This window comes from Suillus subaureus (assembly GCF_016647635.1).
Source record: "Suillus subaureus strain MN1 chromosome Unknown BJ212scaffold_55, whole genome shotgun sequence".
In the NCBI taxonomy this organism is placed as follows: Eukaryota; Fungi; Basidiomycota; class Agaricomycetes; order Boletales; family Suillaceae; genus Suillus; species Suillus subaureus.
The window spans coordinates 115,946-131,766 of record NW_024538611.1 but is presented as its reverse complement, the minus strand read 5'-3'; the positions used below and the strand labels follow the sequence as shown (position 1 = coordinate 131,766).

The following is a 15,821-nucleotide window of genomic DNA, read 5'->3' as shown; positions in this document are numbered from 1 at the left end:
AGCGAAGCAAAACATACACGAGTCGTCACGGTGTGAAAATGAACATGGAAGACCCCTTGCGAACGAGGGGATTAAATAAAATAAGAACAGGAAAGCGCGGCCACAAAATGAAAGCTGTGTAACAATGCATCGGCGGTAGCTGGATACTGACACCAGTGCGGGAAACCATAGTATGACGAAGGAAATTAAACACGACACAAGATTGGACGCACAGATTCCGAAGGAGCATCAAAATAGTCACTTTGCCGACCGCTGGGATGTATATAGATGCCTGCATACAACATGTTAGCGGCTGTTAGAATATGGACGGCTAGTGGGGACCAATCTGAGAATCCGCTGAAACGCACTTTATCCCTTACATCCTTTTCGAAATTCTTATCTGCTGCGACGTTGACACACACACATCCTTCTTTTAGCCATTCAGTTTTGACCCTGTATGATGCGCTGGGCACAGCACTGATCACAACGTCTGAGATGGCAAGACATTCTTCCAGTGAGAGCGTGCATAGGTGCGAAGTATGATGCGGGAGGTATTGTCGCGCAGAAGTCGGGTTTGAGGAACGTGGCCGCTTTGTATATTCCTTCAAGGTGAAATAAGCGAAATGGCAAGAAAAAGAAAGGTAGGTAGAGAGCTACCTGGATAGAGTCGATATCGACGGAAAACACTCTCGCGCCGTCATTCGCAAGAAGTGCGGCGAGAGGGCGTCCTACAACTTCTGACCTGTGCGATATTCTAGGCGACATTCCTTAGATACTGACTGCGCCAGAGCCTTACCGATTGATTACGGTCACGGTCTTCCCGTATGCGCGATCGCCATATGTAAGGATTTTGTTATAAACTCCGATATACTCGAGGCACTTGACGACGCCGAGGGGAGTGCAAGGGATGATGGATTTGACTGTTCCGGGTGGAGGGATATCGTCTATTATTGGCTGGACAACTTTTGAGGACGGAATAGTAGATGCGAGCGAGGCAGGCGTGATAAAACGGATGCTGATTACGTCGAGTCAATTATAACCTGGTGATATCAGGGGAAACGTAGACGTACTTGTGGTACAGATTATAGTGGAATTTCGAATGAAGACCTTCCACGTCCTTCAGCGGAGAGACAATCTAGGACAGCGCAGTTAGCAATACACGCAGGTACATGATATAACCATACCTGCTGCAGATAATGGTCCTAAAAAATCATTAGATCAATTTAAAGTCCTATGCTCCCGAGTGCTCACCTGCTGGCCTCCAAATATCGGATAATACACCTGTGCAATAATCGACAAGTGTTCCATGAGACCTTACGTCAAACTTACCATAATACCATCAACGTTATCATCCTCATTAGCTTCGATGATCGCCTCCTCCACACCATCCCCATCTGACCTCGCTTCCTCTCCTTCATTCTGCTTCACCGCACTCCCAACCTCCTTGAGAATAAACCTCACACCGAGCCCCTCACATTGCTTCCTCGTAAAATCAGCATAAAACCTACTCGGAGACGCATTAGTTGCCAAGATTCCGACAAGCGTCGGTGTACGATGCGGAGCTGCAAGTCCATCCTTGACTTCAGCGCGAAAAGCATCCGCGATAGAGTCAACTTTGAGGAGGATGCCTTTACCAGAAACGTCGGGGGCCATTCTGATGCTGTTGAGGGTAGACGCAGTCGACGCCGTGTTGTTCAAAATTTACCTACTTCACGATCATCTAGATCTGTCGATCATTTGATAACCACGTGGCTACAATGACTATTTAGGCAAGTCTCCACTTAACATAGCCCAGACCTACTTGCTATCAGGGTCCTACAGCCAAATGGACTCAAAGGCTGATAATATTCTGGTAAAAATACAATATATACCGGTGAGAGAATTCAAAGTTCGTGAGCATGTCCACATCTACTCCGTCCAGAAACCACGCAGAGCATATGCATATGTTATCCCATCAATCACCATGAACGCCGTTGACTGCGACATTCTCAGTACCATCCGCAAGTGCCGGGGCCCCCTCATTTGCTTCTTCATCCTCATCGTCCACCATCTTCGCTGCACGCTATGTAGTATCTGTTGAGTATATTCCAAATACTTGAGAACAGCCAATCACCTTCATCGCCTCTGCTTCATTGGAATAGTGCCGTCCTCTGGCTCGTACGAAAGCCGCATGCTTGGCAGCAGCTATCCAAGCAAATAAGCCCATCTCACATAGGAAATAATAAAAACAACACACCTTCTTCATCCATCTCTTCATCTACCTCGACTTCTTCGCCCGGCTCGCCATACACAGATCTTATCTCTGCTTTAGCCTCACTCGGGAGATTGAAGCTCGTGCTCCTGCTCCTGCTAGAAGCAGTACTAGCTGATCTCCCAGATGAAGCGCGCCCTGCGCTACTAAGCGACGTTCTGCGAGAAGACGGCCCAGACGTATCTGCGCCTGTTGGTGATACCGATCGTGGAGAGGACGACAAGTACTCCATTGGTGAGGGCATGCGCCCGCCTAGGTCAAGCGATGGGATATCTATCATATACAGCGTTAGATCACATATAATGAATGATTGATAAAAGGGACCATACCGCCCTCGATTTGGTCTGTTTCAGCGTTATACCGTACGTAGGGCGTTTTGGGTTCCGTAATCTTCATGAGACTGTCTTTCTGGATCTCAGTCAACGCAAGATTCTCTTCGTCCCATTGCAAGTTACTATACGCTCGAGGAGGTTAACAAGGGAACTGATTAGTATCTGCGCGGAGGCTTACTGCGATTGTGACCCTGGTTGTTGTGGCGCTGCATTCTTGAGGATCCCCTTTGGTTTGGGATTAGAGGCTGATCGTGGCAAACGGGCTGGTTGAGCTGGGTCCCTGATAATCTCAACGGAAGACATGATAGTAACTTGTCGTCGCAGTCAGTACTTAGTTAAGATGAGGCTGCAGGTGATCGTGGATATGCCGTAGCCAGGTGGAAGTTATGTTGAACTTGAGGAGCATACCATATCAGGCATGTTATACCTTTCCTGGCCAAGCGTTTAAAAGTGTTGCACCATGGTGTCCAAATTGTATGTACTCTACAAATGATATCGATCCAACAGGTATGCGACCCGAAACCTATGAATTCAGGTTGATAATCGCGCTCACAAATCTCTCTCCAGCCCTCTCAGGTTCCTGCCTCGCCATCTCAACGATGCTCAAAAGCTTCTTGATGCCAACTTGCAAATGCAAGGTCGCATCCTCCTCTGCGTTGAGGTCAACAGCGAACCCTGCATCTGCAAGCATGTGCATTGTTTGTCGGAGCTCGTTTTCTGAAGGGAAGAGCTGCATTTCGCGTAGGACTAGTTCGAGTGACGAAAGGTTGGAAATTGGAGGCACGCGCAACTCAGAATCGAACACATCGGACAGGCCAAGCTCTGTCAAAAGGGGGCGTAGTGAGGTCGTTGCTATCACGAGTAGACGTTTGTCCTGAGGACATAAGATCAGGCAGACTTCACATATATCTGACAGAGATGCGAACCTTGGGTGGTTTGCGAGCAATGAGGACAAGAAGGGTCTGCAAAACAGGATTCGAGAACCTGCTGCCGAGCGACGTCCAGTCTGCGGGTGAAGGTCAGCATAATGAATACAGGCTTATAGGCGATCCCACCTAACAGTCGTTCAAGGTTGTCAACGACGATGACACTCAGTGGACTCTTGTAACTATCGGTAAATGTTCTGGTAATGAACTGTATCTTCTGGGCTTCCGAGAATCCAACCATACGATCAGGTGAAATGAGCTTGATGAATGGGAATTGGGAAGCCCAAGCAATGGATGCAGCCAGGACAGTCTTTCCTGACGCAGGGGGTCCGTGGAGCAGTATACTGACACGCGGTGTCCGTGTCGACCTGGCAACCTGGTTGACAAATAGTTTGCCTTTATCAAGGATTTCCTGGAAAAACATCAGCATAACAGATACCGAAGACGCGGGAAGCATACTTCAATAATCGGGTCATGATGGATGATCCCATTCGCAATAACATCCGTCAGCTCCTCTTCCGACACACCATATGCTGGCTTGATTTCCTCAAGTGCCTTGAGGAAATCACCACGATTGACTCTAAGCTTGTCGACGTCCTCCGAAATGCCTGCCATGGTGCCAACCTTGACATGGCGATTGAAGGCAAAACTAGTTGCACTCTTCACAAAGCCCTCAATCTCTGCACCCGAATAGTTCTTCATCATGGCAGCGAGTTCAGCCAGGTCAACGTCCGCATCCATCACGTTGTTCGTCCGCATTTTAGCAGTGTGAATGCGCAGGATCTGGAACCGTCCATGCTCATCCGGTAGGGAAATTTCCATATGTACTTCAAGACGTCCAGGGCGCAGCAAGGCCTCGTCAATCATGTCGATACGGTTTGTCATGCCAATGACGAGTATGTTATTCAGTTGATCGATACCATCCATCTGGAGAAGTGAGCAATTGAGGTTGCAAGGGAATACTGTACATTACCTTTGACAAAAGCTGGTTGACCACGCTGTCACCAACACCTGTTCCACTATTCGTGGAACCACGTTGCTTGAAGATAGCATCTAGTTCATCAAAGATGATAATATGGAGGCCACTCTCGTCTCCCTTTTCCTTGTACTGCTCATTGTTTCAGCACAATTGCGCAAGTAAAAACAGAAGCCACGACTAACCTCTTTCTCAGCATCTGCGAAAAGTTTCCGGACATTCTCCTCTGATGCACCAACGTACTTGTTGAGAATCTCAGGGCCATTGACAATTTTTGGCTCCCGAGCATTCAGCATTTTGCCAATTTGGCGAGCTATGAGGGTTTTACCGGTTCCAGGTGGACCATGAAGAAGGATACCTTTCATGAATGACATTAGACGTTTGTCAATTATTTTTTTGATAAAAACTTGCCCTTCACATGCTGAATTCCAAGCTTCTCAACGAGTGCTGGAGGGAATACGCGTGATGCAAACGCGCGACGGAAGATAGCGCCGAATTCCTCGTCAAGACCACCGATACCCATTTCCTCAAACTTGAAATTGGGTGCGATGATAGCGTTCGAGGCAGCCCTGAACGTGAACAATAAGTGGAGCCTAACCCTGAGACTACAAAACTCACTTCTTCGCACTTGATTTAATCTTGATCATACTATCACTTGCCTTCATGATGGTGACGTCGGTCCTATCCATCACAACACCCATCTCCATACGTGGCTGTTGTCCGAATCGCGAGTTGTTCTGCTGATCCGGGAGGTCCACCACGTTCATAGATGCAACAGTCATTTTGAGCTTCTCTCCTTTGAAGTCGAAAATGAGTATCTCGCCCGGGGCGAAGACGACGCCATTGAAGATCTTGATGAAGTTACGGGAGATCTCATCTGCGGAGTAAGGCTCTTGGTTTTCATTGCGATTTCGTATAAAGCCGACTTGAATATCGATGGATTGGAGAAAGGGGGGTATTTGAGGAATCATGTCGATTGTGACGTCGTCGCCTGACAGAGATGCACCTATCCATTGGCGCTGTGTGAGCCCGATGGCGACTGTGCCCGGTCTGATTGTTCCAGAAGTGTCATGGCTAGATGACGCTTAAGATGACTTGAATCAGGTAGAGGACGCTGTACTAACCATGTTGTAAAGGGGTATTCCCTTCGTACAGAGTCACGATCTACCTTGCGTACCAAAACATGCACACCATTGGAAAAGTCCGAAGGGCAAACAACCAAGCAGTTTCTGAGAGCAAGACCCTCGTTTGGCGTAGTAACTACTGCGTAGCTATAAGCGTAGTCGGTATGAGTAAGGGTGTAAGGTGAGGTAGACATACCTCATGCCTGGACCAGAGCGTGATGGAGGGGGCTTGCGATCATATGATCTTTTCTCGAAGAGAGACTGAGAAGGGTCGTTGTATTGAGTCTGTGGAGGAAGGTTACGTGCCATGGGTCTTGGAACGGATTCCCGAGGAACACTGGAGTATGACGGGCCCGAAGGTGAGGGTTGGGAAGATCTAGAGAAAAAGGACATTATATTTAATATTTAATTATGGTGATCAGCATGTCGTTGTCGTGGCCCCGCAGCGGTAGTCAATAAAGCTCTTGCCAAATAATAATCAACAACTCATCTACCCCACAGCATCGATTTGAAATTATAAATATTCAAAACAAACTCACTTTGATCAAACATTGGGCCAAAGCATTTAAAGTCAAACTTGGTACATGAAGATACTTACATCGTATGCATAGACCTAGTAGTATATCATGCTCGAGCGGATCATACATTGTTCTCACCAACACCGAGTGAAATTACCAAAATAGGGTATGCTGAGAAGGAGAGGAGACGACCATCTTGTCGAACGTAGTCACTGGCACGTTCAAGAAGTTCGCACACTTGCTTGGGCGAGCAGCCCCGCAGTATTTCTTCTCAACCAGCCATGTTCTCTGTTGCACGTCTTACTGATGATTTTCCGCTGGATCGACGTTCATGTCAATTACTTGGTCCGACTGCCTTGGTACGTCAAAAATTCTTCCATGGAACACTGCATAGGAAAGGCTCATAATGTTACATCACCATCAGGTTGTCCAGGCGCTCATGGGCGTGCTCGTAATACTTTCGCTCGTGTATAAGAGGCACCGTGAACCACAGAAACGACCTTGGAGAATATGGTTCGTCCTCGTGGCTTACAGCGATGTAGGAGACCACTGAACCTCCCCACAATCATGCAGGCTCTTCGATGTATCCAAGCAAATTGTTGGACAGATGTTTGTACACGGTGTCAATGTTCTGATATCCGACCTTGGTTCACATCATAATGCCGGCAATGCTTGCACTTACTACTTTCTTAATGTCCTCGTCGATACTACTCTCGGTAAATATCAATGCATCTCACTCTTACCTTCAATCCTCATCCTTGTCATAGGTGTTGCTATAATATACGTCGTGCACCATGGTCTCACGTACCTCTTGGCAAAGAGACTCTACCTCAAAGGCTACGAGTCGGGGCAGTATGGTTCCCCACCGTCAATAGCGTATTGGGCGCGTCAAGCCGCAGTCTACGTTTTTGCGTTGATGTCAATGAAAATGCTGGTTGTAGGGTTGTTTACGGTGTGGCCAGGAATATCGAAAGTGGGAGACTGGTTGCTCAGCTGGACTGCTATCGGTAACGGCGATGCCTTTCAAATCATATTGTGTGTTGTCTTTTTTCATGGTTAAAATGGTCTTATCCTGCCTTTGTAGCGTCATGGGTCTCTTCCCTATCATCATGAACATCCTTCAATTTTGGCTCATTGATTCCATTGTTAAAGCTTCGTCGAAGCTCCGTCGAACTCCCCACAAATTCACCCCGTGTGTCTGATGCGCAAGATCGAGAACCGCTCTTTCGTGCACCAGAAGACGATGAGGACGATGTTCGTTGCGACATGGAGAATCCTCAACTCACTTACATAAGGATGCCAACTGGAGATGATGCAGAAACGATAGTTGCATCCGAAGAGTCCAAGGGTAAATACAGCGAATCCACCTCCCCATTATCGATAACTCAGTCTACTACTCCATCTTCTCTTGTACCCCACGATTATCCTCCAAGTATCGGAAGTTTGTTATCTCACAGCTCCCGCTCTCGACACAAGTACAAACGTTCTCCACCACCTCCACTTGAGTTCCAAGCGCCTTATATACCGGCAATCAACTCCCCTGATCCACCTCGATCGCATCTGGCTGATGTGGATCGCAGCGCATCGGAAAGAGAGGATTGTGCTGAGCGAGTAGAGGATGAGGAGCGGGCTGACACACGGACTGAACAGCCCAAGGGTATTGTCAATAAGATTTGGCGCCATACATTTGGGAGCTTGTGAAGCATCGGTTTCTCTGTCATCATCCCACATTCATTCATTCATCATGTATGATTTCCATTTCGCACCGCCGCCCATTTGTATCATACGTTCGCGGATTAATATTAATACGTATTAGAGCGTTCGCTCATAGATACTTTTGATTTTGGACTTGGCGCTGGGTATTCATGTACATGTTTACGCGCTCACCTTACGTCAGGCGCATAGCTAAATTCCCTCCGTACACGCGTTCCTTACTCTCATTATTTCTTACACAGCTACAGGTCTTAGGCAGATAAATGTCATATCCATAGAAATAATGGCCGTAAACACATCCCCAGCCTCTATAGAATCCACCTCACAGCCAAATGAATCCCCGAGTGGCAAATTTACCCTAGAAAACATCCTCGGAACGAACCACGAAGCAGTCGAACACCCACGACTCAAGGAAAAAGATTCAGGCGACGCCACCGGGCCCGGTGAGGGATGGGATGAAGAATCAGCCGTTAGGCCTGCTGAGGACGGGTTCTGCGTCGAATGCGAAGGTGTGTGGCTGATAAGAAGTGATTATGCGGATCGGGTCGAGCTTACCGTGTATATAGATCAGCCTGCTCAAGTTGTGTGCGATACGTGCGCAGATAATTACTGTGAAGTGTGCTTTGCAGCACAGCACCGGAAGGGGTCGAGGAAGAAGCATATCGCAAAGCCAATCCCGAGTGGCGCCAAGTCCAAGTCGGTGCAAAATGGTGTGGCGGAGGATGTAAAGAAAAATGGGGAGGAGGTACGGACTTTTTTCGCTTGGCTGTGGTGGAGCTGATACTTACTTCTGTGTTCAGCAAGAAGACGATGTTGATATGGATGATTCTGATGAAGAACTTGACCGTATATCAGCGAAAGCATCCATGACGCCCGTCTCTACCCAAATAATAGGCGCCCAACCCACAATTGGATCAAAAGTTGGCGAGTGGTTTGTCGACCGTTCGAAATACATCCCTCTTCGACTCACGTACGGCGAGCGCAAGTACCTACGTCTCCTCGAAGCCGCACTTCAGGTATCCGAGTACACAGACAAGATCGACACGCTGGGTTTTGGACTTTCGAAGCCAAAACGTATCGTGCATCAGATTCGCGAGCTGTGTGCGATTCTATCTGGCCTCGTCCTTGCCGCAGACTACAAGCAGGGCCAAGAATTGTTCAGAGATCGCGATTTTCAGTCCAACTCGGACTTCTACCAGACTATCTTTGAACTCGGTCGGAGACATAAAATCATGAACCCAGATAAAATGCGCACGACATATGGAAAGTTGATCTATTTGTTACAGGTAAGTTCTGTACTTCACAGTCTTCGACTATGCAAACACTGCTCTCCATAGGACAGTCAGTCCCCGGACGTTCGAGACATACTCAGCTTTTCCTGCGTCAAGCCCATTGTATCTGTGTACACCATTCTTGAAGAAAGCGATGCTCTCAACATGTTACGAGATGATCTCATCATAGTTGCCACGCAAGAAATATATTCTGAAGGACGCTCAAGAAGAGAAGTCCAGCGGGATATCAAAAACAAGGAGCGCGCGATCGAGGCGCTCGCTTCGAAATATCAGCGCTCGGGTTTAAACCAAGAACAAGTCCGTCAATGCATATACAGCATCGGCGATAATCACGCGTTCTTGCGGACGAACCGAGATCCCTGCGAAAAGATGATCGCGTACTTGAAGCAATACTTCCATCCAACGCATCCAAAAGACAACAAGTCCAGCTTGGCGATACGAAGTGGCAAGCAGGGCGCGAGACTTAGCCACGATCATGCAAAACAATACGCATATGTCTTACAGAGTCTTACCTTATGGCGGGAGATCCTGCATGGTTAGTCTTTGAAGGTGTTGTGTATTTGTCATGCTGATTCTTTCGACAGACATGTTCCGGTTATGGTCGCTCGCTGAACAGGACTTACTGGCGGAGAATGTACCTTACCGACTGAGGGATACTGGTCAAGGGCTAAATCGTGTGCAAGCAGCTCCCAAAACCTTCCGCATGATGCACACGATCCTACACCGTGCGCAACAAAGCGTGGGAACCTGGGTTGGCTCGTCCGCCATCCACATGGGCGACCATAATGTGCCCAACGCGCTCATGTTCATCGGTATGTTTTACTATCATAACGTCGTCCACGTTTTAACTTAGACATATTTCGCACAGATAAATATTCCCAGATCTACCGGATCCTACTGCCTATCTGTAATACCCTCTCACATATACCCAGCCTTGCGGAAAAACCCGCGTTACGCTCCTACATTGAGGATGACTTCGGTTCGACAGATAATTGCGTGCGCGAGATCTTGTGCGATTTCTTCCAGCATGGCTTCGATGGTTCTGGCGCCGATAACTTCTTTGACGCGGGAAGTTGTATCGACGGCCGTCTGACCAGCGCATGGAACTGGTGTGCACAACTGGAAAAGAAGAGGTATTTCCCTGTGTTTTTGCTCACAGGTATGTTCGTTATCAAATTTGATGACCGATGTAACTGACTAGTACTACCTGCACAGGATTTGTCGGATTCGATGGTGATTGGTGATGGTGGGATATATGCTGTTCTATCGTCACAACGCTTGATTGTTATTCGTTCTCGGTTAAGTGCCGGGGATCTTTGACACCTTACATGGTTGCGCACTGTGTGCGTCCCTCTTAGGCTTGTCGATGCCTCACGAGTGCCCAAAAGTATATTGCTTCCCTCACTATGCCTGACCTATGAGTATTATTGCAGTGCAAATCTAGATAGTTCATAAGTACCCAAATGCAAATACATGTGATCAAAACGCTTCTATGGTCTAGCCATTTCACTATTGAAAGAAACCCAGCTTCCAAGCCTCCCGTGAATCATCATGTGGCCATAAACTCAACCCGTCTCAGAGCTGGCCAACCAGACGCTTCAACAGCAGGATAGTCATCAACCTGAGTTGCACTAGGCAACGACAAATGAAGTTCCTCCAAGTGCTCGAAATTCGGCATCAAAGGGAACAGTGCATCCATAATATCATGCGCCATGCCATCATGGTTATGAAGAACTGGCGAGCGACTGATTGTGAGAGATAGCGACTGCAGTGATGAGCCGCACTTGTTCACGATGGTAGAGAATAACAAACTGCAGTCTGCCAATCGTGCGGGCCCACGACTGTGCCTAACAGTCAGCGAGCGAACACACGAACTAGAAATATTCGTGATGAAAGCCTCCGCGAGCGCAGGGGTGCCGTGTATCTCCACCCTCTCCAGATATGGGAAGAGGGATTGTGGGGTATCCCATATACAGCTAGTAGGAGGAAGCTCTATCTTGAGCTCGATCACGGGTGAGTGCGAAAGTACACAGCATAATGATCTAAGGACGTTAGAGCTGATGAATGCGGATATCTCGACGCTTTGCAGGTGTTTGAAATGTAGGGGTGGTGTGTCCAAGCGGTCACTGTTGTAGCTGTAGTCCTCGACATGTAAATGTTTCAGGGAGGGTGCATCGCGCGCAGCGTGTGCAAGAGCAGTTTGAATACAGGAATCCTTACAGTTGATGTAAGCGGGGCCCGAAATTTCCAATGTTTGCAGCGTTTCGGGAAACAACCGGATCTCGGGCTGTATAGGTTCCTGAAGCTGCATCGACATGGATCGAAGGAAGGGGAAGACGTTGAAGTCTGCTCGGATAGTAGCCACACCTGCGAGGAAGTGCGAGGCGCCACTGTACAAAATCCGCACGCGCCTAGCATAGGCGTCAAATGCTTTCCACTCGTGCATAGGGGGACATTGAAAGCCCCTGATACACTCTGCGCTGAATTGGTATTCCACCTATAGAATACGTCAAAACTATACGAGTACAAACCTGCCCAAGAATAATGCGCACCCAAAGTGTCAACACCTCTGGGGGCAAAAGGGGAATAAAGGGAGAGAAAAGGCTCATCCGCCTCCACAGAACATCCAGAGCTGGGTCTGAGAATGCCTTGCAACAACGTGCAAGACGTGAAAGAGACTTCCTATCATCCTCTAGCTGGTATGAGATTTCTAAAAGAATCTCGGAAATGTAGAGAGCGCGATGGCTTAAGACCATAGCTAATCGATCAAACTCTTATCGTGTACTGGCCAGGAGGATGAGTTGGGGTAGACGAGAAGTGAGGAGATTGAGGACGTGAGCCAACATAAGACTGGATGTTTTTGATACTAGTACTTTCTCATGGGTGCGAGTGTCTATCTTGCTCAAGAGTAACCTTCGCCCATTAGTACTAGTCCATTGATTCCTGTGAATACAATGAATGCAAGTGAAAAACATGTTTCGCGGGAAGACGAGAGTTTGTCACCTAGATGCCTTTTTCTCGCGGGATCGTATAGTTAGCAGCACACACATGGTCAGCAGTATCGCCTCAGAATAGCATGCCTTGCACTTCTCCCTGATGCAGGTACCGTTCTCAGTGCTCATCGACACTCCCACACTGCTGCACAGTCTTCTCGTATTCCACATTCGCATTGACAGCAACTTGACACCTGATCAACACGGCATATATACTTCCTAAAATATACAGCACTATGCGCCTCTTCAGTTCTTCCGTACAAAACACTATGTTGCTTCGAGGTCAAGAGCTTGAGAGATGGCCATGTAGGAGACTCAGATGTGAGCTCAGGCGCTAGGTGAACGTAGCGATTGTGCGGCAACGAGAGGTGGAAAGTCTGTAGTCGATTGAAACGTGATGCGAGTGGATAAAAAGCATCAAGAAGTGCTTGGGAAAGATCGTATGGGTGGTTCGGGGTGGGTGACTGACTGAATGACAGCGAGATTTGCTGAAGAGTTGACAGCGAGAGTTGTTGAAGAGTGTCGCCATATTTATCCGCAACACACAAAAGAAGCTGGTGATAATCCGCAACACTCGCGGTTCCTCTTGTGTGGTAGACACTAAGCTCTTGAAGATCCTTGCTGGCAAGATGGAATACGAATTGTTCGGCAGAAGCCGGATTGCCACAAATTTGCAACGATTTCAGAGCAGGAAAGACAGGAATCGAGATATTCCAATCCTTATTTTGGAACGGTGGAAGTTCGAGTTTGAGTTGTGTCACAGGTGCTTGGGAAAGGATGTGACAGAGAGATTGTAGGAGGGTGTAACCGAAAGACGCAGATATTTCGACAGCTCGAAGATGAGCAAAATGGAGAGGTGGCAGTGACGACTGGACAACAGAATAGGTATAATCTTCGATGTGAAGATGTTCCACCAATGGCGCATCGCGAGCTACGTGCGCGATGGCCATTTGGACACGGTCATCTTTGCAGTGTACATACGCAGGTCCAGATATCTTCAAAGAGCGCAGCGAGTTCGAGAAGAGGTGCCCTTGCATATGAAGGGGTTCAACAAGTTGAAGAGACAGGAATCGTAGCAAAGGGAATAAAGTAGTTCCGGAGCGTATGCGGGTCACTATTTGGTGACAACGAGATCCAGAGTATAGCCTCCGCACTCTGCGGGCGTAACTGTCAAATACTCTCCATTCTTCTTCAAGCGGGCACCGGAAATCGGCAAGGGCCACTTCGTCAAACTGACTGTGTTCCTACACATTCTTGAGTGTGACGTAGTTGCTGCAAGAATTTGATGCTCACCCATAAGAACTTCACAGTCGGCGGCAGGAGGGGAATAAATGGCGAAAAAGACCGCACGGACGACCATAGGATACTGAGAGCAGGTTCTGAGAATGCGTGACAGCAACGGGCAAGACGCGCTAGTGCTTTCTTGTCCTCCTCAAGGTAGTATGAGATGGCAAAGAATATTTCTGATATGTAGAGTGCATGAGGAGATGCTAGTTGAGCCATGAATAACCATTAATTGCACTTGCGCTCGATACAGCTGAGGCATCTTATAAGAGCGAGATCTAGAACGGCCGGGATCCCGCTCTCCTGCGTCAAGAATGCAACTGTTGGTAATTATCGTCATCCATTATTCTGGTGCCACTGTGGTGGTCGACCGTCCGCCGTCACGGAGCATATGGGAGTGAGAGGTGGTAAATTTAAACATTAGGGAATTTTTACTAAGTGACTTTTGGATTTTTCACGATGTGATCCGACACATAGTCACGGTTCCACGCAGTAAGTATCACTGCGTAACACATAAGTACTAGTATTAAACGCATAATCTCTAGTACTTGGTCGCTCGAAGGTTCGACAAGTTCCAAGTCACTTTTCCTTGTTCTAGTCAAGTGTAAAATCGATGGCTCGTTAGTTAATAAAATTCTTGATAAATCTCTTAGCAAAAACCTTGGTAAAGTGGTCGAATTCGAGCATGAATTCGAAGCTGAAGCTGACGACTTAAGTTCAGTTGTTACTATTAATACACTTGTGCATCGGGGCCCCGCCGGTCCCGGAGCTTGAGCAATTCGCACTTGGCAGCCCTACTAATCCGATAACAACTTGGGGCCAGGATCGATGTGGCACACCCCGTGGCACCACGTCCTGGTCACCAGTGACTTATTCTCAGTTCTACGTAGCACTCTATTATACGTCCGTGCAATCCCGGTCAGATCATACCCTACCAAAGTACTAAAGGCCAGTAACTTATTGCCACCAAGTTCATCCAACTGAACATGTCGCTCCTCAAAATACCTCTAGTTCTCTCATCAGCCATCGCAGTCCAGGTAGCAGTCACACCTCCTCATTCTGCATCCACCGAGGAGTTATGTCCTCCGACTCGGACTCTTCTCTCATCTTATATTCGTAAAATAAAATATCCCTCGCAAACGATATCCGTTCGTCCGAATTCTGCGTATTTTTAGGAGATGTTCATTCAACAGGGTTCGGTCAACTATCTAGGGGCTGTACTGGGTGGGGACAGTGGCAGAAATAGCTGCTATTATAGCTCGTCGCGTTGATTCTTCAAAATTACCACCAGTTTTACGGGCGGCATCCAAAGTTTTGAGCACTCTCACAGACGTCCCTATCACTCCTTCTTTTCTTGTGGGTTGTGGTCTCGTGACTAGCGGTGGATTCGTCCGCTGGCTATGTTACCGAACCCTCGGTCGCTATTTTACGTTTCTGCTCAGCGTACGCCAGGATCATCGCCTTATCACCACCGGGCCTTACGCGGTCGTCCGCCATCCTTCTTACACAGGAATAATGATGATGTGCTTCGGAATCATCATTCTGCATGGCTCTCCCAACTCATGGTTAAGGGCCTCCGGTGTATCAGCGAGAATCCCTGGGGTGTTACCGGTTATCATTGCTGGAACTTCCCTGTGCACAGCGGTGAATTTTGCATTGTTCTTAAGAATGAAGAGAGAAGATAGGATGATGCATTCCGCATTCGGAGAAGAATGGGAGGCGTGGGCGAGAAAGGTGAAGTATTGTATCATACCTGGTGTGTACTGAAGCCGTGCGGGAAATGTGGCTTTATTACTCTTTGGTTTAAATTCCAACAGGGCCGAAAGTCTTGCATCCTAATCGTGTATGATGTATTTGCAATTGGTTTGTGTCGCGTACCAAGTAGCTTGGAATCAAAACACAAATGGTTTTGGGCCTATGTCAGTCATGCATGCCTATCGGAGCTGTGCCTTCAAGCAATATCGCCTATGTCACCTGATTTTTCAACAAAGAAATGAGACAGCGTGGCTATCCAGATGCGACCAACGACTCACTGTAGTACGGTAACTGTCAGCTATTGGGTCGGTCATACGTGAGTATTGAGAATGAAGCGGGCCAACGAACAACAATTCTCTTGAAAGCATCCAAGAGTATGCAATCGTTGACCGAGTGATCTCATTGGGTAATCAAAAAAACCAGTAAGCGAGGGACGTGTCGCTGAGTAATTTTTTTGTCATGGAATTGCAACAAAGTCGTAAACAGCATTCACTGACCTTTTGATCCGCCTGTTGACATCAACGCAGCCGACTTCTCGCTACAGATCTAGTGACCCCTGATAATTATAATTAATAGCATAATAAGCAACGACACGAACCTTCAGTTGATCCAGGTACTCCTTCAGCTTATTCCAATAAGCCTCGAATTCCTTCGCGAGTGATTTAAATTTCTTTGTTT

The 15,821-nt window shown here is 47.7% G+C and overlaps 9 protein-coding genes across 9 annotated transcripts; 3 read left to right on the top strand and 6 right to left on the bottom strand.

Moving 5' to 3' along the window:
* Positions 1-25: 25 nt before the first annotated feature.
* BJ212DRAFT_1283904 (uncharacterized protein) lies at positions 26-1,632 on the bottom strand (the record flags this gene model as incomplete). Its single annotated transcript, XM_041331786.1, has 8 exons — positions 26-271; positions 348-581; positions 637-721; positions 776-994; positions 1,050-1,114; positions 1,164-1,181; positions 1,231-1,260; positions 1,309-1,632. The coding sequence occupies 8 exons, from the start codon at positions 1,630-1,632 to the stop codon at positions 26-28; spliced, it is 1,221 nt and encodes a 406-aa protein (XP_041187133.1).
* A 98-nt stretch (positions 1,633-1,730) lies between these two features.
* On the bottom strand, positions 1,731-2,962 carry BJ212DRAFT_1392787 (uncharacterized protein). Its single transcript, XM_041337075.1, has 5 exons — positions 2,741-2,962; positions 2,560-2,684; positions 2,216-2,503; positions 2,093-2,163; positions 1,731-2,041 (listed from the first exon to the last, which is right to left on the bottom strand). Exons 1-5 carry the CDS (start codon positions 2,863-2,865, stop codon positions 1,934-1,936), a joined length of 717 nt encoding a protein of 238 aa, XP_041187132.1. The 5' UTR covers positions 2,866-2,962; the 3' UTR covers positions 1,731-1,933.
* BJ212DRAFT_1392783 (vesicular-fusion protein SEC18) lies at positions 2,962-6,225 on the bottom strand. The gene is made up of 11 exons (XM_041337074.1): positions 6,128-6,225; positions 5,785-6,051; positions 5,589-5,735; positions 5,083-5,538; positions 4,876-5,033; positions 4,650-4,822; positions 4,462-4,596; positions 3,948-4,415; positions 3,618-3,900; positions 3,489-3,568; positions 2,962-3,436 (listed from the first exon to the last, which is right to left on the bottom strand). Exons 2-11 carry the CDS (start codon positions 5,979-5,981, stop codon positions 3,086-3,088), a joined length of 2,448 nt encoding a protein of 815 aa, XP_041187131.1. The 5' UTR covers positions 5,982-6,051; positions 6,128-6,225; the 3' UTR covers positions 2,962-3,085.
* Positions 6,226-6,387: 162 nt separating this feature from the next.
* BJ212DRAFT_1449669 (vacuolar membrane protein-domain-containing protein) lies at positions 6,388-7,807 on the top strand (the record flags this gene model as incomplete). The annotated part of the gene is made up of 6 exons (XM_041338731.1): positions 6,388-6,465; positions 6,531-6,619; positions 6,680-6,822; positions 6,874-7,141; positions 7,191-7,273; positions 7,317-7,807. The coding sequence occupies 6 exons, from the start codon at positions 6,388-6,390 to the stop codon at positions 7,805-7,807; spliced, it is 1,152 nt and encodes a 383-aa protein (XP_041187130.1).
* A 295-nt stretch (positions 7,808-8,102) lies between these two features.
* Positions 8,103-10,355, top strand: BJ212DRAFT_1283944 (uncharacterized protein; the record flags this gene model as incomplete). The annotated part of the gene is made up of 7 exons (XM_041331789.1): positions 8,103-8,328; positions 8,386-8,564; positions 8,620-9,105; positions 9,157-9,646; positions 9,696-9,923; positions 9,980-10,270; positions 10,327-10,355. The coding sequence occupies 7 exons, from the start codon at positions 8,103-8,105 to the stop codon at positions 10,353-10,355; spliced, it is 1,929 nt and encodes a 642-aa protein (XP_041187129.1).
* A 305-nt stretch (positions 10,356-10,660) lies between these two features.
* On the bottom strand, positions 10,661-11,867 carry BJ212DRAFT_1486505 (uncharacterized protein; the record flags this gene model as incomplete). Its single annotated transcript, XM_041341131.1, has 2 exons — positions 10,661-11,608; positions 11,643-11,867. 2 exons carry the CDS (start codon positions 11,865-11,867, stop codon positions 10,661-10,663), a joined length of 1,173 nt encoding a protein of 390 aa, XP_041187128.1.
* Positions 11,868-11,876: 9 nt separating this feature from the next.
* BJ212DRAFT_879286 (uncharacterized protein) lies at positions 11,877-13,236 on the bottom strand. The gene has a single exon (XM_041344261.1). The coding sequence runs from the start codon at positions 13,139-13,141 to the stop codon at positions 12,230-12,232; it is 912 nt and encodes a 303-aa protein (XP_041187127.1). The 5' UTR covers positions 13,142-13,236; the 3' UTR covers positions 11,877-12,229.
* On the bottom strand, positions 13,237-13,714 carry BJ212DRAFT_879505 (uncharacterized protein). The gene is made up of 2 exons (XM_041344262.1): positions 13,398-13,714; positions 13,237-13,340 (listed from the first exon to the last, which is right to left on the bottom strand). The coding sequence occupies exons 1-2, from the start codon at positions 13,605-13,607 to the stop codon at positions 13,332-13,334; spliced, it is 219 nt and encodes a 72-aa protein (XP_041187126.1). The 5' UTR covers positions 13,608-13,714; the 3' UTR covers positions 13,237-13,331.
* A 660-nt stretch (positions 13,715-14,374) lies between these two features.
* On the top strand, positions 14,375-15,155 carry BJ212DRAFT_1283996 (uncharacterized protein; the record flags this gene model as incomplete). The annotated part of the gene is made up of 2 exons (XM_041331792.1): positions 14,375-14,536; positions 14,601-15,155. 2 exons carry the CDS (start codon positions 14,375-14,377, stop codon positions 15,153-15,155), a joined length of 717 nt encoding a protein of 238 aa, XP_041187125.1.
* Positions 15,156-15,821: the final 666 nt, after the last annotated feature.